Source organism: Lutra lutra, chromosome 7, assembly GCF_902655055.1.
Source record: "Lutra lutra chromosome 7, mLutLut1.2, whole genome shotgun sequence".
NCBI classification, from domain to species: Eukaryota; Metazoa; Chordata; class Mammalia; order Carnivora; family Mustelidae; genus Lutra; species Lutra lutra.
This window is the reverse complement of record NC_062284.1, coordinates 62,774,171-62,791,474: the sequence shown is the minus strand read 5'-3', so window position 1 is coordinate 62,791,474 and position 17,304 is coordinate 62,774,171. Positions and strand designations below refer to the sequence as shown.

Sequence of the window (17,304 nt, the reverse complement as noted above, 5' to 3'; positions counted from 1 at the left end):
AAGGCAGATGCTTAATCTGAGCCACACAGGTGCCCCGTAACAGGTGTTTTAAATCTTTTTACATCACAGGACTCTCTGCCATATATAAAAGCTATGGACCTTCCAGGCAAATATACAAACATACATTAAACAGAACCTCCTGAAGCCACCCATGGGCCCCAGGTTAAAAACTGCTTCGGGCTGATGACTCCTTAAACTTATCTTCAAGCTAGACTGTTCTCAGGAACTACAAGCTCAGCCCACTGGACATTTCCTGCAAGTACCTCAAACACAACATGTCCAAAAGTAAATCTTTCTTTCTTTCTTTTTTTTTTTTTTTAAGTAGGCTCCAAACCCAGCATGAAGCCCAGTGTGAGCCTTGAACTCATGATCCTGAGATCAAGACCCCAGCTGACAGCAAGAATCAGATGCTTAAGGGATGAGCCACTCAGGTGCCCCTCAACATTAAACCATTAGATGGACCCAAAATTAGATCCATCTCTTTTCTCTCAATACCTGCCATACACATTCCGTATCATCTCTACCCACCTAGCTGCTGAAGGCAGAAACTGGGTAACATTCTTGATCCTTCCCTCTGCACTGCTATCCAATCACTAAGGCCTACCTATTCCATGTCCTGAATCTCCCTCAGGCCACTTTATTCTTCTGCATGTTTACTGTTACCACCCTTGGTTTAGGCCACCATTATTTTTCACCTAGGTGTCCCCAACATTCTCTTAACTGGATCTACCTGTTGCTAGCCTTGATTGTTTAAAAAACAATTTCCCCACACACTATCCAGAGTCATCTATCATAAAGTCTGATTGTGTTAACCTCTTGCCTAATATTCTTCACTGGCTCTTAGTTCTTTTGAGGTTCAAGTCCAAATTCCTTCCCATAGTTTACAAGGGCTTTCATGATCTTATCTCAATAGTTTCATTGACTGCAACTTCCCCAACCCCTTCCACTGTCCTTGCATTTTGTATTTCAGCCTTTACTTGACCATTTCAATTGAATTACTACTGGTTCCTCAAGTAAACCATCTTTCATGGTCTCTGTACTTTGTACACATCCATCCCCCTGCCTGGAACATTTCTGGACCTCTCCTCCCAAACTCTTTGCAATCTAGATGTACATTCCACTGCAAAGCTTCTCTAGCTACCCTAAGACCAAGTTCTGAGAACACCCATAACTGCACTTTCCAGAGCACTTAGTGCACTGTAATGTCACTGTTGACTTTTCTATGATTTCCACTAAACAGTAAGCTCTTTAAGGATAGGTTCTGCTACATTTTATTCATTTACTTCAGTTCAACACCCAGTAACTCTCCTAGAACAGTGCCTGGCATATATGTAACAGGCATTTGAGAATATGTTGTAGCAGGACAAATAAATAAATAAACGTATCAATGGATGAATAAAGACAATACAGAGCTTTGGGGACTCTAATTGAAATTCCAAGCTGCATAGGGAGGGGCGCCTGGGTGGCTCAGTGGGTTAAGCCGCTGCCTTCGGCTCAGGTCATGATCTCAGGGTCCTGGGATCGAGTCCCGCATCGGGTTCTCTGCTCGGCAGAGATCCTGCTTCCCTCTCTCTCTCTGCCTGCCTCTCCATCTACTTGTGATCTCTCTCTGTCAAATAAATAAATAAAATCTTTAAAAAAAAATAAATAAAAGTTATAGGGTAGGGGCTCCCCAGTGGCTCAATCGTTAAGCATCTGCCTTTGGATCAGGTCATGATCCTGGGGTCCTGGGATCAGGCCCCATGTCGGGCTCCCTGCTCAGCCGGAAGCCTGCTTCTCCCTCTCCCTCTGCCTCTCCCCCTGCTTGTGCTCTGTCAAATAAAAAAAATCTTAAAAAAAAAAAAAAGTTATAGGGTAGCTACATGGCTACCTTAAGAGACAAGACTTATTAACCTCAGAAATGCACATACTGGGTAAAGGGGAAACAAAGGAATCTCACAAATATATTTTCTATTTCGTAGTCTCACATTAAGTTAGGTGTTAAGAATGTAACTACGATAAAACCAAGTTCAAGTGTTTATATCTGCAGAATCTGTGAAAGGTGCTTCAACTACTACAAGCTGGGAACGGCAGGGGGACAGAGGATTGGGGGGGTTGGAAATCACTGAAAGGTCAACTAGCTCTAGACTTTGCTGACTCCTGGCAGGAGTATATTAGGCTTTCTGCTATGCTCTCACCAAGTCCTGGAGTTCTCGCAACTGTTTTCCTGTCAGTCCCCCAATGCCCAGATCCTCCTCATCCTCTTCTGGCTGGGCACTGACATTACCAGAAGAGGGACCTTGTTTGATAAAGAACTCTTCGTGCTGGTCCAGGAGGAGTCCATGTAGCATCCAGGCTGAGAGCTGCTTATACATGACTCCATGACACACGGCCAGGATCCTGAGTGGAGAGGAAAGCAGGAGCCTTAGAAGTCCTCTTAACAAACATTAAACCCCACATCGGCACAGAGGCCATGCTCTAAACTGCGACAGGATAAACAGAGGCCTGAGGGTCTGATGACTCAGAAGGAAAATAACCAATTAAACTAAAAATAACTGTGCTATTTTAATTTAAATGTTTGTAGATGAACTAGTGATTAAATTTCCCAAACTTGTAGGCTATATACTGAAGTCTAAATATTCGGTAAATGTTCTACTAGTTTTTTAGAAGAAACACATTTTCTTTCCTCCTTTTGTGTAAAGTGAGTTTCAAAACTAAAGATTCTTGTTAAAATTAAATGCTCTTACAGGAGTCTTTTCGGCTGACACAATATTAAATTTGTTTTTGTTGGAATCACACAGAGAGAGTAGATTCACTCTGTGAGAAGCAGGTACACCTGAAGAAGGATAATCCAACAAAACGCAGAAAGGTTGTTGAAGAAGGTGATATTCTCATGGTTTCAAAGGACCACTTCCCAGATAACATGAATTACAAAGGAAAATGTGCCTTTAAAATGGAGAGATCTGACAGAAAACACTAAACCAAGTGATCAAGCTTTTACAACACCAAAAATGGAACACACTTTCTGTGCCTTGTGATGTGATGAAACAAGAAATAATGTGGCCTATGGTATGTAGTGTTCTTGCCAAGAATCGGGAAATAATCAGAAAAATCCAGATCGTGTAACAGTTTACAAGACAACCAGTCAAGACTTTTAAAATGTCAATTGTCACCAAAGATTTAAAAGGCAAGGAAGGCACTGTTCCAAATTAAAGGGGACTAAAACGAGGTGACTGCCAAATGCCACGTGAGAACATGTACTGCGTCTGGGAGTACAAAGAAAAACAATGGGAAAGGACTTCTGGTGGACAGATGGAGACATTCAGATTTATCCTGGATAATACACTGTTAATGTTAACTTTTTTGGGTGTAATATGGTATCAAGGTTATCTTAAGAGAACTGAGATTAGATAAGCCTTTTTTCTAAAGAGATACCAAGCTGAAGTATTTGATAGGCCTTTCAAATGATTTTGTAAAAAAGTGTGTCGTGTCTGTGTTTGTATATTTATATATACTTACATGCATATATTTCATACTCCACATAGAGGGGAAAAAGAAAAATGGGGTCAAATGTTAACAATTAGTGAAGCTAAAGGATATGCAGGTGTTTATTATACTGTTCTTTCAACTTTTTGTAGACATGGAAATTTTCAAAATAATTTGGGGAGAAAAGAAACTATGAGCTTGAGTCTGCTATTTATAGTAAGCTAACTGGATGGAATCCCTCTTTAAAAAAATCAAATGGGAGGCCATTTACATTGTGCACATTTGAGTATTTGGTCTATAAAATTTGGTCCCTGCAAATATATAACAAACATGCACTTATCACATGATCTATGCAAGATTTTATATTCCATGCATAAAACTAAATATATTTACATAGAAAGAAATATATGGCAGAAGTTAAATTGTTTATCTCAAAGATCAGAAAATATTTCTTCTCTTTGCATGTATCTTCTATAATCAAAATGCAGTTCTTTTATTAGAAAAAAAAAAAAAAAAGCCCTGTGATAGAGAATTAAACAGAATTAAGCATGTTCTGGAACATTTCCTTTGGTGGATTCTAACAATAATATAGTATTTTTTATTTTAATTTTATTTTATAGACTATCAAGTGAATATACCTCTATTTTGCTGTCTTCCAGCTACTGGTAATTTTCTAATTTCCTGATAGAACAGACACCATTACAACGAATGTTTCTACATATGGTTATTTTCTTCTTTCGAATAACTGTTAGGATAAAATTCTTAAGAGTGGCATTATGGGATTATAGAGTATAAACATTTTTAAGGCCCTTGATATGAAATACCAGCTACTCAAAATACACATGATTAGATATAGCTACTTTATCCTGCACATGTAATGGAAATTCTCCAAGGATAATGATAAGGATAAAAAGCATTGCTTCAAGGTTATCTAGGCAATTAGATCCTAGCTTTGATACTCAACACTTCATAACACTCTTTATGCAGTTTCCAAGCCATCATACATGGGGGCTTTTCTGTCCTGCTCTACACAGAAAACCTCATGGATCTTTTCTATCCTGGTCATAACTTTCCCCAGGGGAAAACCTGAGATGACCTGAAAATGAAACAAGTACAAAGTCAAGTCACTTGATCACCCGCCCCCGCCCCCAATTCCCAGTTAAGCCATGACTTACTTTTCTAGCGCACTGCGAACAGGAGGCAAACCTCCACAGCTGTGTTTGTATACCGTTTCCAGGATCTGACAACCATGAATCTGTGCAAAATACAGCCTTGTCAAACTTAATTCCATTTTAATAGTTCATGTAGCACAAACTCATATTCTATATTCAATCCAGATGGTACAATCCAGCGGATAATGGGGCCAAAGATCTATGTATAGTTCTGATTCTGACTCCAATGTATTTGGGGGGGGCGGTTTCCCCTACAACACCAAGCAATTCTTGAACAGCAGCTGGGTGTCCTATAGGTCAACTCGATTCTGACACTACCTACCCAGAATATTATCAGATTCTAAAGTTAGGGGGTCAGTCCCACAAGGCTGTCCTCTGCCTCTGACACCAGTCTCAAGCCCAGGACTGACCGGCTGATAAATCACAAGTTCCCATGAGCCTCTCCCTGGGTTCCATTAATTTGCTAGCACAGCTCACAGAACTCAGAAAACCCGTTTACTCACTAGATTACCTGTTTATTAAAGACATACTAAAGACAGAATCAAGAGTCAGCTGAAGAGATGCACAGTGTGAGGTCCCAAACAAAGGAGTTTCTGTCCCTGTGGAGTGTGGGCCCAGCAGTGAAGCACAAAGTGTTCTGATTCATCAAACCACAAGTTCTCTGAAAGCAGACCTTCCGGGTTTTTACGGAGGCTTCATTACAGAGGCACAGGTGATTAAATCACTAGCTACTGGCAACCGAACTCAATCTCTAGCCCCTCTCTCCTCCCCAGAGGTCAGGGGCACGCAGCCTCAATCCTCCAATCAAATGGTTGGTTCTCCTGGCAACCAGCCCACCCTTAGATATGCTTTCCAAAAGTCACCGTATGAACATAGACTCAGGTGTGGTTGATAGGGGTTTGTTACGACTATCAAGACCCCTTTATCATTCTTGTCATTTAGGAAATTCCAAGCGTTTTAGAAGCCCTGTGTCAGAAAGGGGATGGAGACCTAACCTACATTTCTTATTACAGATAACAATATCACAATAGTTGTTCTCAAAAGTATGGACCCTCAACCCTCCCTACTCCTCTCCACCCACCTGTATCCCAGCAGCAGCAGCAGCCACAGCAGCACCTGGGAGTTTGTAAGAAATGTAAATTGTTGGGCCCAACTCCAGCCTTACTGAATCAGCGTCTCTGGGGTAGGGCCCAGCCATGTGGTTCTAACATTCTGTTCCAACTGATTCTAATGTACAATGAAGTTTGAGAACTATTTGCGCTAGAGAAACCAGAATCATTTAGAGATGAAATTCCAAGCTAAGAGGTAAAGAAAGCTCTTTATTTCAGATGAAGGCCTAATTCAGACTATTTATAAAAACAAAATTTTCCAAAAATCTGTTTCCTCCTTCTATGTCCTTTTGGCTTTTTTTTTTTTTTTAAAGATTTATTTATTTGACAGAGAGATCACAAGTAGGCAGACAGGCAGTCAGAGAGAGAGAGGGAAGCAGGCTCCCTGCTGAGCAGAGACCTGGATGTGGGGCTTGATCCCAGGATCCTGAGATCATGACCTGAGCCGAAGGCAGAGGCTTAACCCACTAAGCCACCCTTTTTGGCTTTCTTTTTAAAACTGCTTTATTGAGGTTTAATTTATATACCATAAAATTCATCCGTTTTAAGTATACTATTCAACGATGCTTACTAAATTTACGGTGTTGTGCAATCATTGCTATAATCTAGTTTTATAACATTTCCATCACTCTAAAAGGATCCCTTATGTCTGCTGGCTATCATCCCTGTTCTCCCCCCAACCCATGTTCTTAAGACCTCATTTTTTTTAACTCTCTAGAGCCAGAGCACACCGGCTTCTCTACCACTACCATGGGAAAGCAGGAAGATTTGCCCATCTGCAGTCGCTCTACTCAGTTTCTACTCTTCTTCCTGTGGCCAGTGGAAACTGGAAGTCAACTGAGATGTGCAGCTAAGCACGGAACTATTACCTTGGCTCTACTTATCTAGAAGGTCCCCTCCATCTTGGGAGGAGAGTTTAGTAGAGCGGTTAAGACCATAATCTTTTGAGCCAGACATATCCGGGTTTAGATTCCTATTCTGCCATCTCCTACCATCTGTGTGACACTAAGCACATTCCCTAACCTACTTGACCCGGTAGAGGACTGAAAGGGATCAAGTATGTGAAGCACTTAGCAGTGTCTGGTATACAGTAAGTACGTAATAAAAGCTGAGTGTTATCTGATGAGGGTAATCAGCTTTGAAGGCCAAACAGCACCTCCCCTATTGGCTTTGGGGGCTCAGAATGAGCTCAGCACAGCAGAAATATCTATATTCACACAGCACAAAAAATGAAGAAGCAAGCTGGCAAATTAATTAGTTATATTTATCAAGGTAAACACTCCTAATAATCTAAGGCACAAATATAACAGCTTAAAAACATAAATGAGCTAAACATATTTAATCCATCTGTCCTTTTTCATTCAGTTACGGACTAGCAAATTCTTCTACTGTGAAATCTCAAAGCATTTTTTCCTTAGTTATTATCTCTCCCCAGAAAAGGCATTCTCCTGTTATTGGGGACCCTCACTTTTCAATGCACATGATAAGAACTTGTGATAAGAACAGGCATATTAAATAAAATAAGCATCTGGGTTTCAACCAATGATCTAATTCTCAGAAAACTGCCAGCACCCTAATCATAAATCTATTATTCTTTTTTTTCCTCTTTTTTAAATATTTTATTTATTTGACAGACAGAGATCACAAGTAGGCAGAGAGGCAGGCAGAGAGAGAGGAGGAAGCAGGCTCCCCGCTGAGCAGAGAGCCCGATACGGGGCTCGATCCCAGTACCCTGGGATCAGGTCCCCTGGGATCATGACCTGAGCCGAAGGCAGAGGCTTTAACCCACTGAGCCACCCAGGCGCCCCTCTATTATTCTTTCTAAAGATGAACTTTCCGCTTCCCAAGATCCATATCCAACAATTTTTCTTAGATTTTATTTATTTGAGAGAGAAAGCATGAGCCAGAGGGAGGGGCAGAGGGAGAAGCAGACTCCCAACTGGATGGGGAACACGACATGGGGCTCAATCCTGGGACCCTGAGATGGTGACATGAGCTGAAGGCAGATGCCTGACCTACTGAGCCACCCAGGCATCCCCATATCCAAAACATCTAAATCCTTAATGTAAAACACTCTCACCTCCCAATACCATCCATATCATTTTGCTTTTACCCACCAGTATTCTGGGGTACATCTATTAACATCAGCCCCATCTTCAGATCAGGAGGTGCTTAAGGGCAGTGTCATAACTTCTTTTTGCATTTCTGACATTTAGCATGATATCCAAGCAAATATTATTAAAATAATGAATAAGTAAATGAAAACTACTAAAAACTAGGGTCCTCAAAAAAGAATGTAAGGCAAAATTTATTATGAATACATCCTTGGTGCTTACCACAGCAAAGGAGAAAAGGAAAGTTCTCACCTTTTGACTTTTAATTTGTTCTACCACGACCATTACAGAGGGAAAAAGGAGCTGGAACTGCAAAGCACAGAAAAATTAGGAGGGCACATAATCAAATATAAGGGGAAAAAAATGACTCAGGAGATGCTTTTGTTTCCAAATAGTCCCACTTAACACAAAGACGGCAATACGGCAATACCACAGAACAGCCAAGATCCAGTATCCTAAGGCAATTCGATACGGGTTTGGCTGCAGAGAGAGAATGACAGAAGCAGTTTCTATTTCTGAGGCTAGCATAACTGTTAATATTGAAGTCAACACAGAGCATTAATATCAGACACTAGATTTTTACTAAATTTGGAGCTTTCTAAACAGTTCTGATCTCAGAAAGTATACAAAATATAAAATGCCAGGCTCTGAATCCAGAAGGAAAAATGTTCTAAAAAAATAATGTCTTAAGTTATTCTTCTTTTTAAAAATAGGTTTAATTATAATTTTTAAAATTTTTTTAGAGAGAGGGGGTGGGCAGATGGGGAGAGAGAGAGAGAGAATTATAAGCAGGCCGCATGCCCAGCACAGAGCCTGACACGGGGCTTGATCTCACCACCCTGAGATCATGACCTGAGCCAAAATCAAGAGTCAGATGCTTAAATGATTGACCCACCCAGATGCCCCTCTTTTTTTTTTTTTAATTCTTCACTTTTTTTAAAAAAAGATTTTATTTATTTATTTGACAGAGAGAGAGAGACATCGAGAGAGGGAACACAAGCAGAGGGAGTGGGAGAGGGAGAAGCAGGCTTCCCGCTGTGGGGCTTGATCCCAGGACCCTGGGATCATGACCTGAGCCAAAGGCAGATGCCTAACAACTGAGCCACCTAGGCGCCCCATATTCTTCACTTATTTTTTATTATTATTATTAGTTTTTTAATTTGACAGACAGAGATCACAAGTGGGCAGAGAGGCAGGCAGAGAGAGAGGAAGGGAAGCAGGCTCCCTGCTGAGCAGAGAGCCCAATGCGGGGCTTGATCCCAGGACCCTGGGATCATGACCTGAGCTGAAGGCAGAGGCTTTAACCCACTGAGCCACCCAGGCGCCCCTTCTTCACTTATTTTAAAAATTTTTAAAGTAATCTCTCCACCCAACATGGGGCTCAAACTCACAACCCTGTTAACAACAGTCGCATGCTCCACTGACTGAGCCAGCCGGCCACCCCTTAAGTTAGATTATTCTAACAGTTATCAACAGATCCTAAGGTATTTTCTTATTTGGGCAGCATACCTGATCCAAGGAGTAATTGACATGTGATATGGAAAGATGGGGGTCAGCCAGGAACTGCAACAAAAACCACTGTGATTAGGGCTCCATATAAAACATCTCAATCTATTTGATCTTTGAAAACTAGATAGGAATCTGAGAATGGGCTCCGTGGTAGTTTTAGGCTATCGAGAATTGATAGTTCGTAGAGTATTAATTCTGATTTTTCAAGTGACCAAAAAAAACCAAGACAGGGTTCTGATAAACTCACTCAAGAACCTTTGCCATGATCTGCATGCCACTTTGACCGTGGCTTGGGCAATCACAGACTATACTGTACCCTGCAGCCATGCAGAAAATAGCTCTCTCTTAACTACCTGACCACATCAAAGGGTATTTCAAATTCAAGAACATGCCCTAAGCAGCTGTCCCAGAGACGCCTTTCCCGTATCTCCTCTCTCACCTCTTGTTCCAAATCAAGCAGTGCTTGGCGATAAGGCTGCAAAACGGAATCCAGCCCCGTGCAGAAGGCCCTTAGGTAGATTCCATGTAACCCACCTTGGCCCTGCTGAGATGGATGGTGATCCTGAAATCAAACACAGAGAACTCAGCCTCATGTCTTACACTCTAAAACCCGAGGAAAACATTATCCTTTGTTAGTGTTACTATTTTTGCTTGATTCCATAGCAAAGCCGTGCTTCAGTGAGAGGAAAAACCAACTAGAGAGACAGATTTTGAGTTTTTACCTTTTAAAATGTGATATTTTAATTTCCCATGCAGCCTAGATGTTGCAAACAATCAGGCAGGGGGCACCTGGGTGGCTCAGTCAGTTAAGCATCTGACTCTTGATTTCAGCTCAGGTCATGATCTCAGGGTCGTGAGATGGAGCCCCACCTGGGGCTCTGTGCTCAGCATGGAGCCTCCTTAAGATACTTTTTCTCCCTCTCCCCTTTTCTCTCTCTCTCTCTGCCTCTCTAAAATAAACAACTAGGTACTACCTCATATTGTCAGAGGAGACTTTTCTACAACTAACCTTATAACTTCCAGCTTAAATCCCTTTGGTGGCTTCCCATTGCCCCAAAATAATACCTCAACTCCTCTGCATGGCATACAGTGACTTCTACATTCGCACCCCTAACTATCTCTCTAAAATTATCTTTTACTGCTTCCAACTTCACATTCTCATTTCCAAACTACCCACAGTTCGCCAAATGTGCCTTGCTTCTATTTCTCACCCCCATGAATCTGGATGTGTTCCACTTATAACAGTGTACTCATCTTTGTGACAAATACCTACTCTTCCTACAGGACCCAACTCAAGCATCTCTTTTCTCAGAGCCCTTCCTAACTCTCCCGAGGAAACGAATCACCCCGACATTGTTGCTTTCAGAGCATCTCTGTGTAGTGCTGGAACTGTACTTTGGTTTATACGCCCCCTTCTCTAGACCAAGAGTTTTGTGAAGGAAGGACACGCACTTTATTCATCTTTGTATTTCAGCTTCTACACAGTTCTTTGAGCACAGGGTAAATATTTACTGAATAAATAAAATGACCTCAATCGTCCTTCTAACATCCCTTCTCCCGCCTGGCCTGGTAACTCATCAGGAGCACGAATCTGATCGTTAACATGAGGAGTGGTAAGACCCTCACCAAGAGCCTACTCGCGAATATGGCTGTCTTTCAGGAGACCTGCAATTTTTTTCGAAGAGCCTCTTCTGTATTTTATACAGGGAATTGCAGAGGGAGCTGACTAGAGGCCACGATGACCAACCTCTTGGGCTATGTTCTTCTGACATGGTGATCAGGCTCTGGTAGCAGCAGATACAATCACAGGACACCACAACAAACAGGGTAGGAAGCTCAGCCTCAGGGGTCATGAGGCCTGGTATAGTCAGAGGATGCTGCAAAAGGTACTAGCAGTTCCTGGAGATAAAGGTTCACAGCTATAATAAGACTGGCATGGGTATAGGGTGAAATAGACCAGATGGGCTTGCAACCAGCCAATTTTGTTTTGATCTTCTGTCATTCCAGAGAACTAAACGTCTTCATTTATCATGAAATGAAAGAGAAATTAAGTATACTTTTTACTGTTCCAAAAAAAAGAGGCACTACCGCTATCTTTAGGATTTGGGAAAGTAGGAATTTATTATATAAGAAAAATCCATATAGTCACAGGAATACAGGACAGCTTTTTCTCTTTCAAGTGTTACTTAAGAAATTAAAACTAGAGGCCTTTTCATCTGTAGATATATATATCTATATATATATAGATATATATATATATTCCAACTCTGATAATTCATGTGCCCTCATTAATATGATTTTGTAGCAAAATGGCATTGATTAGATTTTAAGCTCACATTTAGCTTACACATTCCCAATAAAATACTTTTGAGAGAATCAGAATCCCTGTCCCAGAAAGGAAAATATAACGCATTATTCTCCAACTCTTCTGCCCCACAGATGAGCACCAAAGGCCTGACAACCAATTTAATAAGAGAGGGTACTGATTGCATTATTCCAGGAATCCTTCCTTTTTCTTTCTAGAAATCCCCACCTTTCTCCCCAACCAGAATCATTGTTTCAACTGGGCAACAGTCATCACTGAATCACAGTTACACAATTGTGCAATCTTTTTATTTACCACAGACAGAATTACAAACTGCTAAAAACGAAAGGGAATTTCAAAATTTCTCTTTAAAAAAATATGAGTGCTTACTATGTTCCAGGCACTTTGCATGAATTACCTTGTTTAATCCTTACAATTCTGTGAAATAGGTACACTTATTACCCCTACTTTATAGGTAAGTGAACTGAGCCAAAGTTACTGAGCATTAGGTTACTGCCAAGCAGTCTATGGCCAGTAAGTGATAGAGCAGGACACAAATCATTGACCTCTACACCATTAATCACAATTAACATATACACTTCCAATGAACTCATATTAATGGATACTATTTAAGTGCTTGCTATGTGCCAAGCACCTTCTCTAATTTAACTCTTTTATTTTCAAATAAGAAAAATGAAGCCCAAAGAGCTTAGTTTATTGGCTTAATGTGACTAAGGAAGTTAGAAGCAAAATGACAAAAAGATCTGAAATGATGCTTTGTTTTTACTGCTGGAATTGGAATTCTGGTCCAGCTCAAACTAATTTAACTCAGGTCTCCTAAAACTCAGGCAAAGCATATTTTCTCTTATACCAATCTGCCTAGATTGGTCCCTGTGTATATTTTTTCCCTTGTTTGAGCTAGTTACCTGGCCCTCACTTGAATAATTCCAATGGTAAGAAATTCATAACATCTTAAGACTCATTTCATATCAATTACCAATGGATTCACTCAAAACCTGACATGGCTCCTGACCTCTGGGGGTGTCCATTCCCTGGGACCGGCAGCCTACCTGTTGCTGCACATGGCCTGTGTACTGTTCAATGAACTCGGTGAAGCGAATATAGTCTGTGCCCAGCCGGCAGAGGCGATTCAGGACGCTGGTTTCACTGGGATGGAGAAATGGGAAGTCCTGTGACACCTGCAGAAGAGGACAGGCTAAAATCCCGGATGCCCACGTATCTCGAGGTGATTCAAATGCTTCATACTATCAATCACTCCCCTTCTCAAGATGCCCATTTAAGTTTGGTAAATTCCAAACTGCTACAAAGGTGTTGCTCCCCATCCCTGACCTAATTAGGTTTATTGAAATAGGTGTTAACACGCGGTAAAGAATTCAAACACTACCAAGTGTTGCACATTAAAAACAAGCCAACCTCCCCACAGGTGGCTACTGTTACTTGTTTCTTTTGCAATCTTCCAGGGATGGCCTATAAGAATATGGAGTTTTTTTTAACCCGATTTCAACAAAGTCTCTTTAGCGCTACTGCTCAAACCGGGATCTGCAGATTCTAGGGTTTTCTCAGACATATTCTTAAGATTTACAAATTCTCTATTAAATTTTAAATTTTATTTTCATTTCCATAAAAATGTAAAATTAATGTAACATACTATAATCTATAAAAGCACCTTATAACTGGACATATAAATGTAGTGTCCATATTTTCATTTGTATTTGGTATTTCATTTCATTGGATATTATCTTAATTGAAAGGAAGGCCAAATAATAACCTACTGTGCTTTATAAAGGTTTCATAGCAGATCGAGTACAACAAAGTAGGAGAATGTACTCATTCAACCACATTTTTTTTTAATATTGTGGTAAACTATACATAAAAGTTACCATTTTGGCTATCTTTAAAAGTACAGTTCTGGGGCGCCTGGGTGGCTCAGTGGGTTAAGCCGCTGCCCGGCTCAGGTCATGATCCCAGGTCCTGGGTTTGAGCCCCACATCGGGCTTTCTGCTCAGCAGGGAGCCTGCTTCCTCCTCTCTCTCTGCCTGCCTCTCTGCTTACTTGTGATTTCTGTCAAATAAATAAATAAAATCTTTAAAAAAAAAAAAAAGTACAGTTCTGTGGCATTAAGTGCATTCACACCGTTGGGCCTTCCTCACCACTATCCAATTCTAGAACTTTCTTATCTTCCCAAACTGAAACCCTGTATCCAATAAACATTAACTTCCCATTCCTCCCTACCCCCAGCCCCTGGCAATTGCTTGCCTCTATAATTTTGACCATTCTAAGTACTTCAAATAAGTGTAAATACAATATTTGTCCCTTGATGACTGGCTTTTTCACTTCATATGGTGTCTCCAAGGTTGATCCATGTTGTAGCATGCATCATCTGAATTTCCTTCCTAAGATTGAAAAATATTCAACTGTATATTTGCTCAGCATTTTGTTTATCCAATTCATCTGCCAAGGGATGCTTGAGTTACTTTTACCTTTTGGCTACAGCAAATAATACTGCCATGAACGTGGGTATACAAATATATGGGTATTGTATACGATACATGTTCGTGTCTCTTCTTTAACTTTTTTGGGGTATGTACCTAGAATTGAAATTGCTAGATCATTTGGTAGTTCTATGTTTAATTTTTTTTGAAGAGTCACCCTATTATCTTCCACAAGGGCTGCACCATCTTCTGTTCCCACCAGTAATGCACAAGGGTTCTTATTTTTCCACGACCTCACCTGCACTTGTCATTTTGTTTTTTCTGAATGGGTATAAAATGCTATCTCATTGATCTGCATTTCCCTAATAATCAGCCATATTGATAATCTTTTCATTTGCTTATTGGCCAGTGTATATCTTCTTTGGAGGATCAACCATCATTTAACCAATACCTACTTATCCCAGGCACTGTGTTAATATCCCGAGATTAAACAGTGAACAAAATCAGATGTAGTTACTATTCCCAAAGAACTTAGTATATTACCTATTGATATCATTGAGTACTGTATTTTGTGGATGTCATCTTTACATAATAGTAAATGTGGTAATAAATAGGAGCAAAGAAGAATTTTTCTGTTACCAAATCCATAATATGTTTAGGAATCCATTTTTTAAATATTTTACTTATTTATTTGACAGAGAGAGACACAGCGAGAGAGGGAACACAAGCAGTGGGAGTGGGAGAGGGAGAAGCAGGCTCCCCACGGAGCAGGGAGTTCAATGTGGGGCTCCATCCCAGGACCCTGGGATCATGACCTGAGCAGAAGGCAGCTGCTTAATAGCTGAGCCACCCAGGAGCCCCTTAGGAATCTTTTTCATGCATATTTTAATGACACAACACTAACCATATCTTCAAGTTAATAGCTTAACAACACAGTGCTTAAGAATCTGTCTTTGGGGGACGCTTGGGTGGCTCAGTTGGTTAGGCAGCTGCCTTCGGCTCCGGTCATGGTCCCGGCGTCCTGGGATCGAGTCCCGCATCGGGCTCCTTGCTCATCAGGGAGCCTGCTTCTCCCTCTGCCTCTGCCTGCCATTCTGTCTGCCTGTGCTTGCTCTCTCTCCCTCTCTCTCTCTGACAAATAAATAAATAAAATTAAAAAAAAAAAAGAATCGTCTTTGGGGGGCACCCAAAGACGGGTGGGTGGGTGGCTCAGTGGGTTAAAGTGGGTTAAAGCCTCTTCCTTCGGCTCAGGTCATGATCTCAGGGTCCTGGGATCAAGCCCCACATCAGGATCTCTGCTCATCGGGGAGCCTGCTTCCTCCTCTCTCTCTGCTTGCCTCTCTGCCTACTTGTGATATCTCTCTCTCTCTGTCAAATAAATAAAATCTTAAAAAAAAAAAAAAGAATCTGTCTTTGGGAGGCCAACCTAATTACTCTGTTTAGTGCAGTGTCTCCCTTCAGCTGGAACTATACCCCCAATAAAACCTTGCCTGTGGCTTTCAAACAATCAAACAAACAAACAAACAAACAAAACTCATATTTGGAGTCAGAGTGCCAGTTTTGAATCCCTGAGTTGCTGCTTACTTGCATGAAAATTTAGGCATATTATAATAACTATCTGTGCCTCAGTCTTCATACCTAGAAAGTGGAGATGGTAATTGTGGGGATAAATGTTAATACATGTAAAGCCATGAACATTGCAAGTGCTCAATACATGAAAGCAATTTTTTATTATTAGGACAGCTCTACACAGTTATCAAGTAATAATTCCCATTAAAACTGGAATTTTGAGCAGTGCTTTGTTGGCAGAGTTTTAGAAAAGTTCAAGGTCTAGTTATTCTGAAACGGCAAACAGTACTTTGAAGTTATTGATACCATTTGGTACAACCTACTTATATGAACAGTCATTCTTATTTATTTGTCAGAGAGAGAGACAGACAGACAGGGACAACACAAGCACAGGGAGAGGCAAACAGAGGGGGAAGCAGGTGACCCGCGGAGCAAGGAGCCCCATGTGGGGCTCAATCCCAAAGGCAGACGCTTAACAGACTGAGCCACCCAGGGGTCCCTGAACAGACATTCTTTACCACAGACTTACTGATGTCAAAACAGAGATCTGTAGCAGTCATACTATTATTAAACTCAGTGTTGGAGATTTAGTTTCAGCAAAACAATAGTATATGTCACATTACATCACCAGTTCTCAATCAGGCAATTTTGCCCCATTTGGTAAATGTCTGGAGTTAGTTTTGATTGCCACAATTCAGGGGGTACTACTGACATCTAGTGGGTGGAAGCCATGGATGCTGCTAAACATCCTATAATGCACAAGCAGGACACACTCCCACAACAAAGAATTATCCAGTGTACAATGTCAATAGTGCCAAGGTTGAGAAACCATATATTAATGTTATTTTGAATTTATCCATTTGGTAGTTTTGTTTATTTTGTAACAAATAATTGGTTTTACAGTTTTTATTTATTTATTTATTTAAAGATTTTATTTTTTTGACAGAGATCACAAGTAGGCAGAGAGGCAGGCAGAGAGAGAGAGGAGGAAGCAGGCTCCGCACCAAGCAGAGAGCCCGATGTGGGGCTCGATCCCAGGACCCCGGGATCATGACCCGAGCCGAAGGCAGAGGATTTAACCCACCGAGCCACCCAGGCGCCCCTGGTTTTGCAGTTTTTAAAGAGCAATATGCTTGAGTTTATACTTAGGTTAATGTGTACATATATTCAATATTATAATAAAATGATTTTTATCAATATTAGGCATTCATAACAATTTTCCCCTTTATGATTGTGAAAAACGTGCTCTGCAGAAAGTATGCAATATTTTCTGTTTTTAGTAGTCTTTTTTTCTTCCATAAATATCTGAACACTTACTATATGGCAACAATACCCAGTGTTCATCATAAGAAGTGCACCCCTTAACCTCCATCTCCTATTTCACCCATTCCCCCATGTCCCTCCCCCTCAGGTAGCCACCAGTTTTTTCTCTATAATTAAGAATATGTTGCTTGGTTTGGAATTGGCATGACTTTGTGAGCTAGATTCAAATCTTGTGAGCTAGATTCAAATCTTGCCATTACGAGGACTAGTCACCATAAATTTCTCTGAGCTTCAGTTTGCTCTTTCGTCAATTCTGGCTAACAATACCTAAGTTACTAAGTTATA

At 40.8% G+C, this 17,304-nt stretch overlaps 1 protein-coding gene across 5 annotated transcripts in view; it reads right to left on the bottom strand.

Annotated features, from left to right (window-relative positions):
- The window catches only part of TUBGCP4 (tubulin gamma complex associated protein 4), a 37,541-nt gene that overhangs the window by 19,398 nt on the left and 839 nt on the right, over positions 1-17,304 (bottom strand). The window contains exons 1-7 of one of the 5 annotated variants that reach the window (XM_047736482.1): positions 15,712-15,732; positions 12,745-12,873; positions 9,809-9,931; positions 9,370-9,423; positions 8,113-8,169; positions 4,641-4,720; positions 2,178-2,379 (exon numbers count right to left, since the gene is read on the bottom strand). In XM_047736482.1, the coding sequence (XP_047592438.1) occupies positions 2,178-2,379; positions 4,641-4,720; positions 8,113-8,169; positions 9,370-9,423; positions 9,809-9,931; positions 12,745-12,873; positions 15,712-15,717 (651 nt within the window). In that variant the 5' untranslated portion in view covers positions 15,718-15,732. Of the gene's footprint in view, positions 1-2,177; positions 2,380-4,640; positions 4,721-8,112; positions 8,170-9,369; positions 9,424-9,808; positions 9,932-12,744; positions 12,874-15,711; positions 15,733-17,304 lie in introns of those variants that run through there. The other 4 variants (XM_047736480.1, XM_047736481.1, XM_047736483.1 and 1 more) reach the window with 4 other exon arrangements.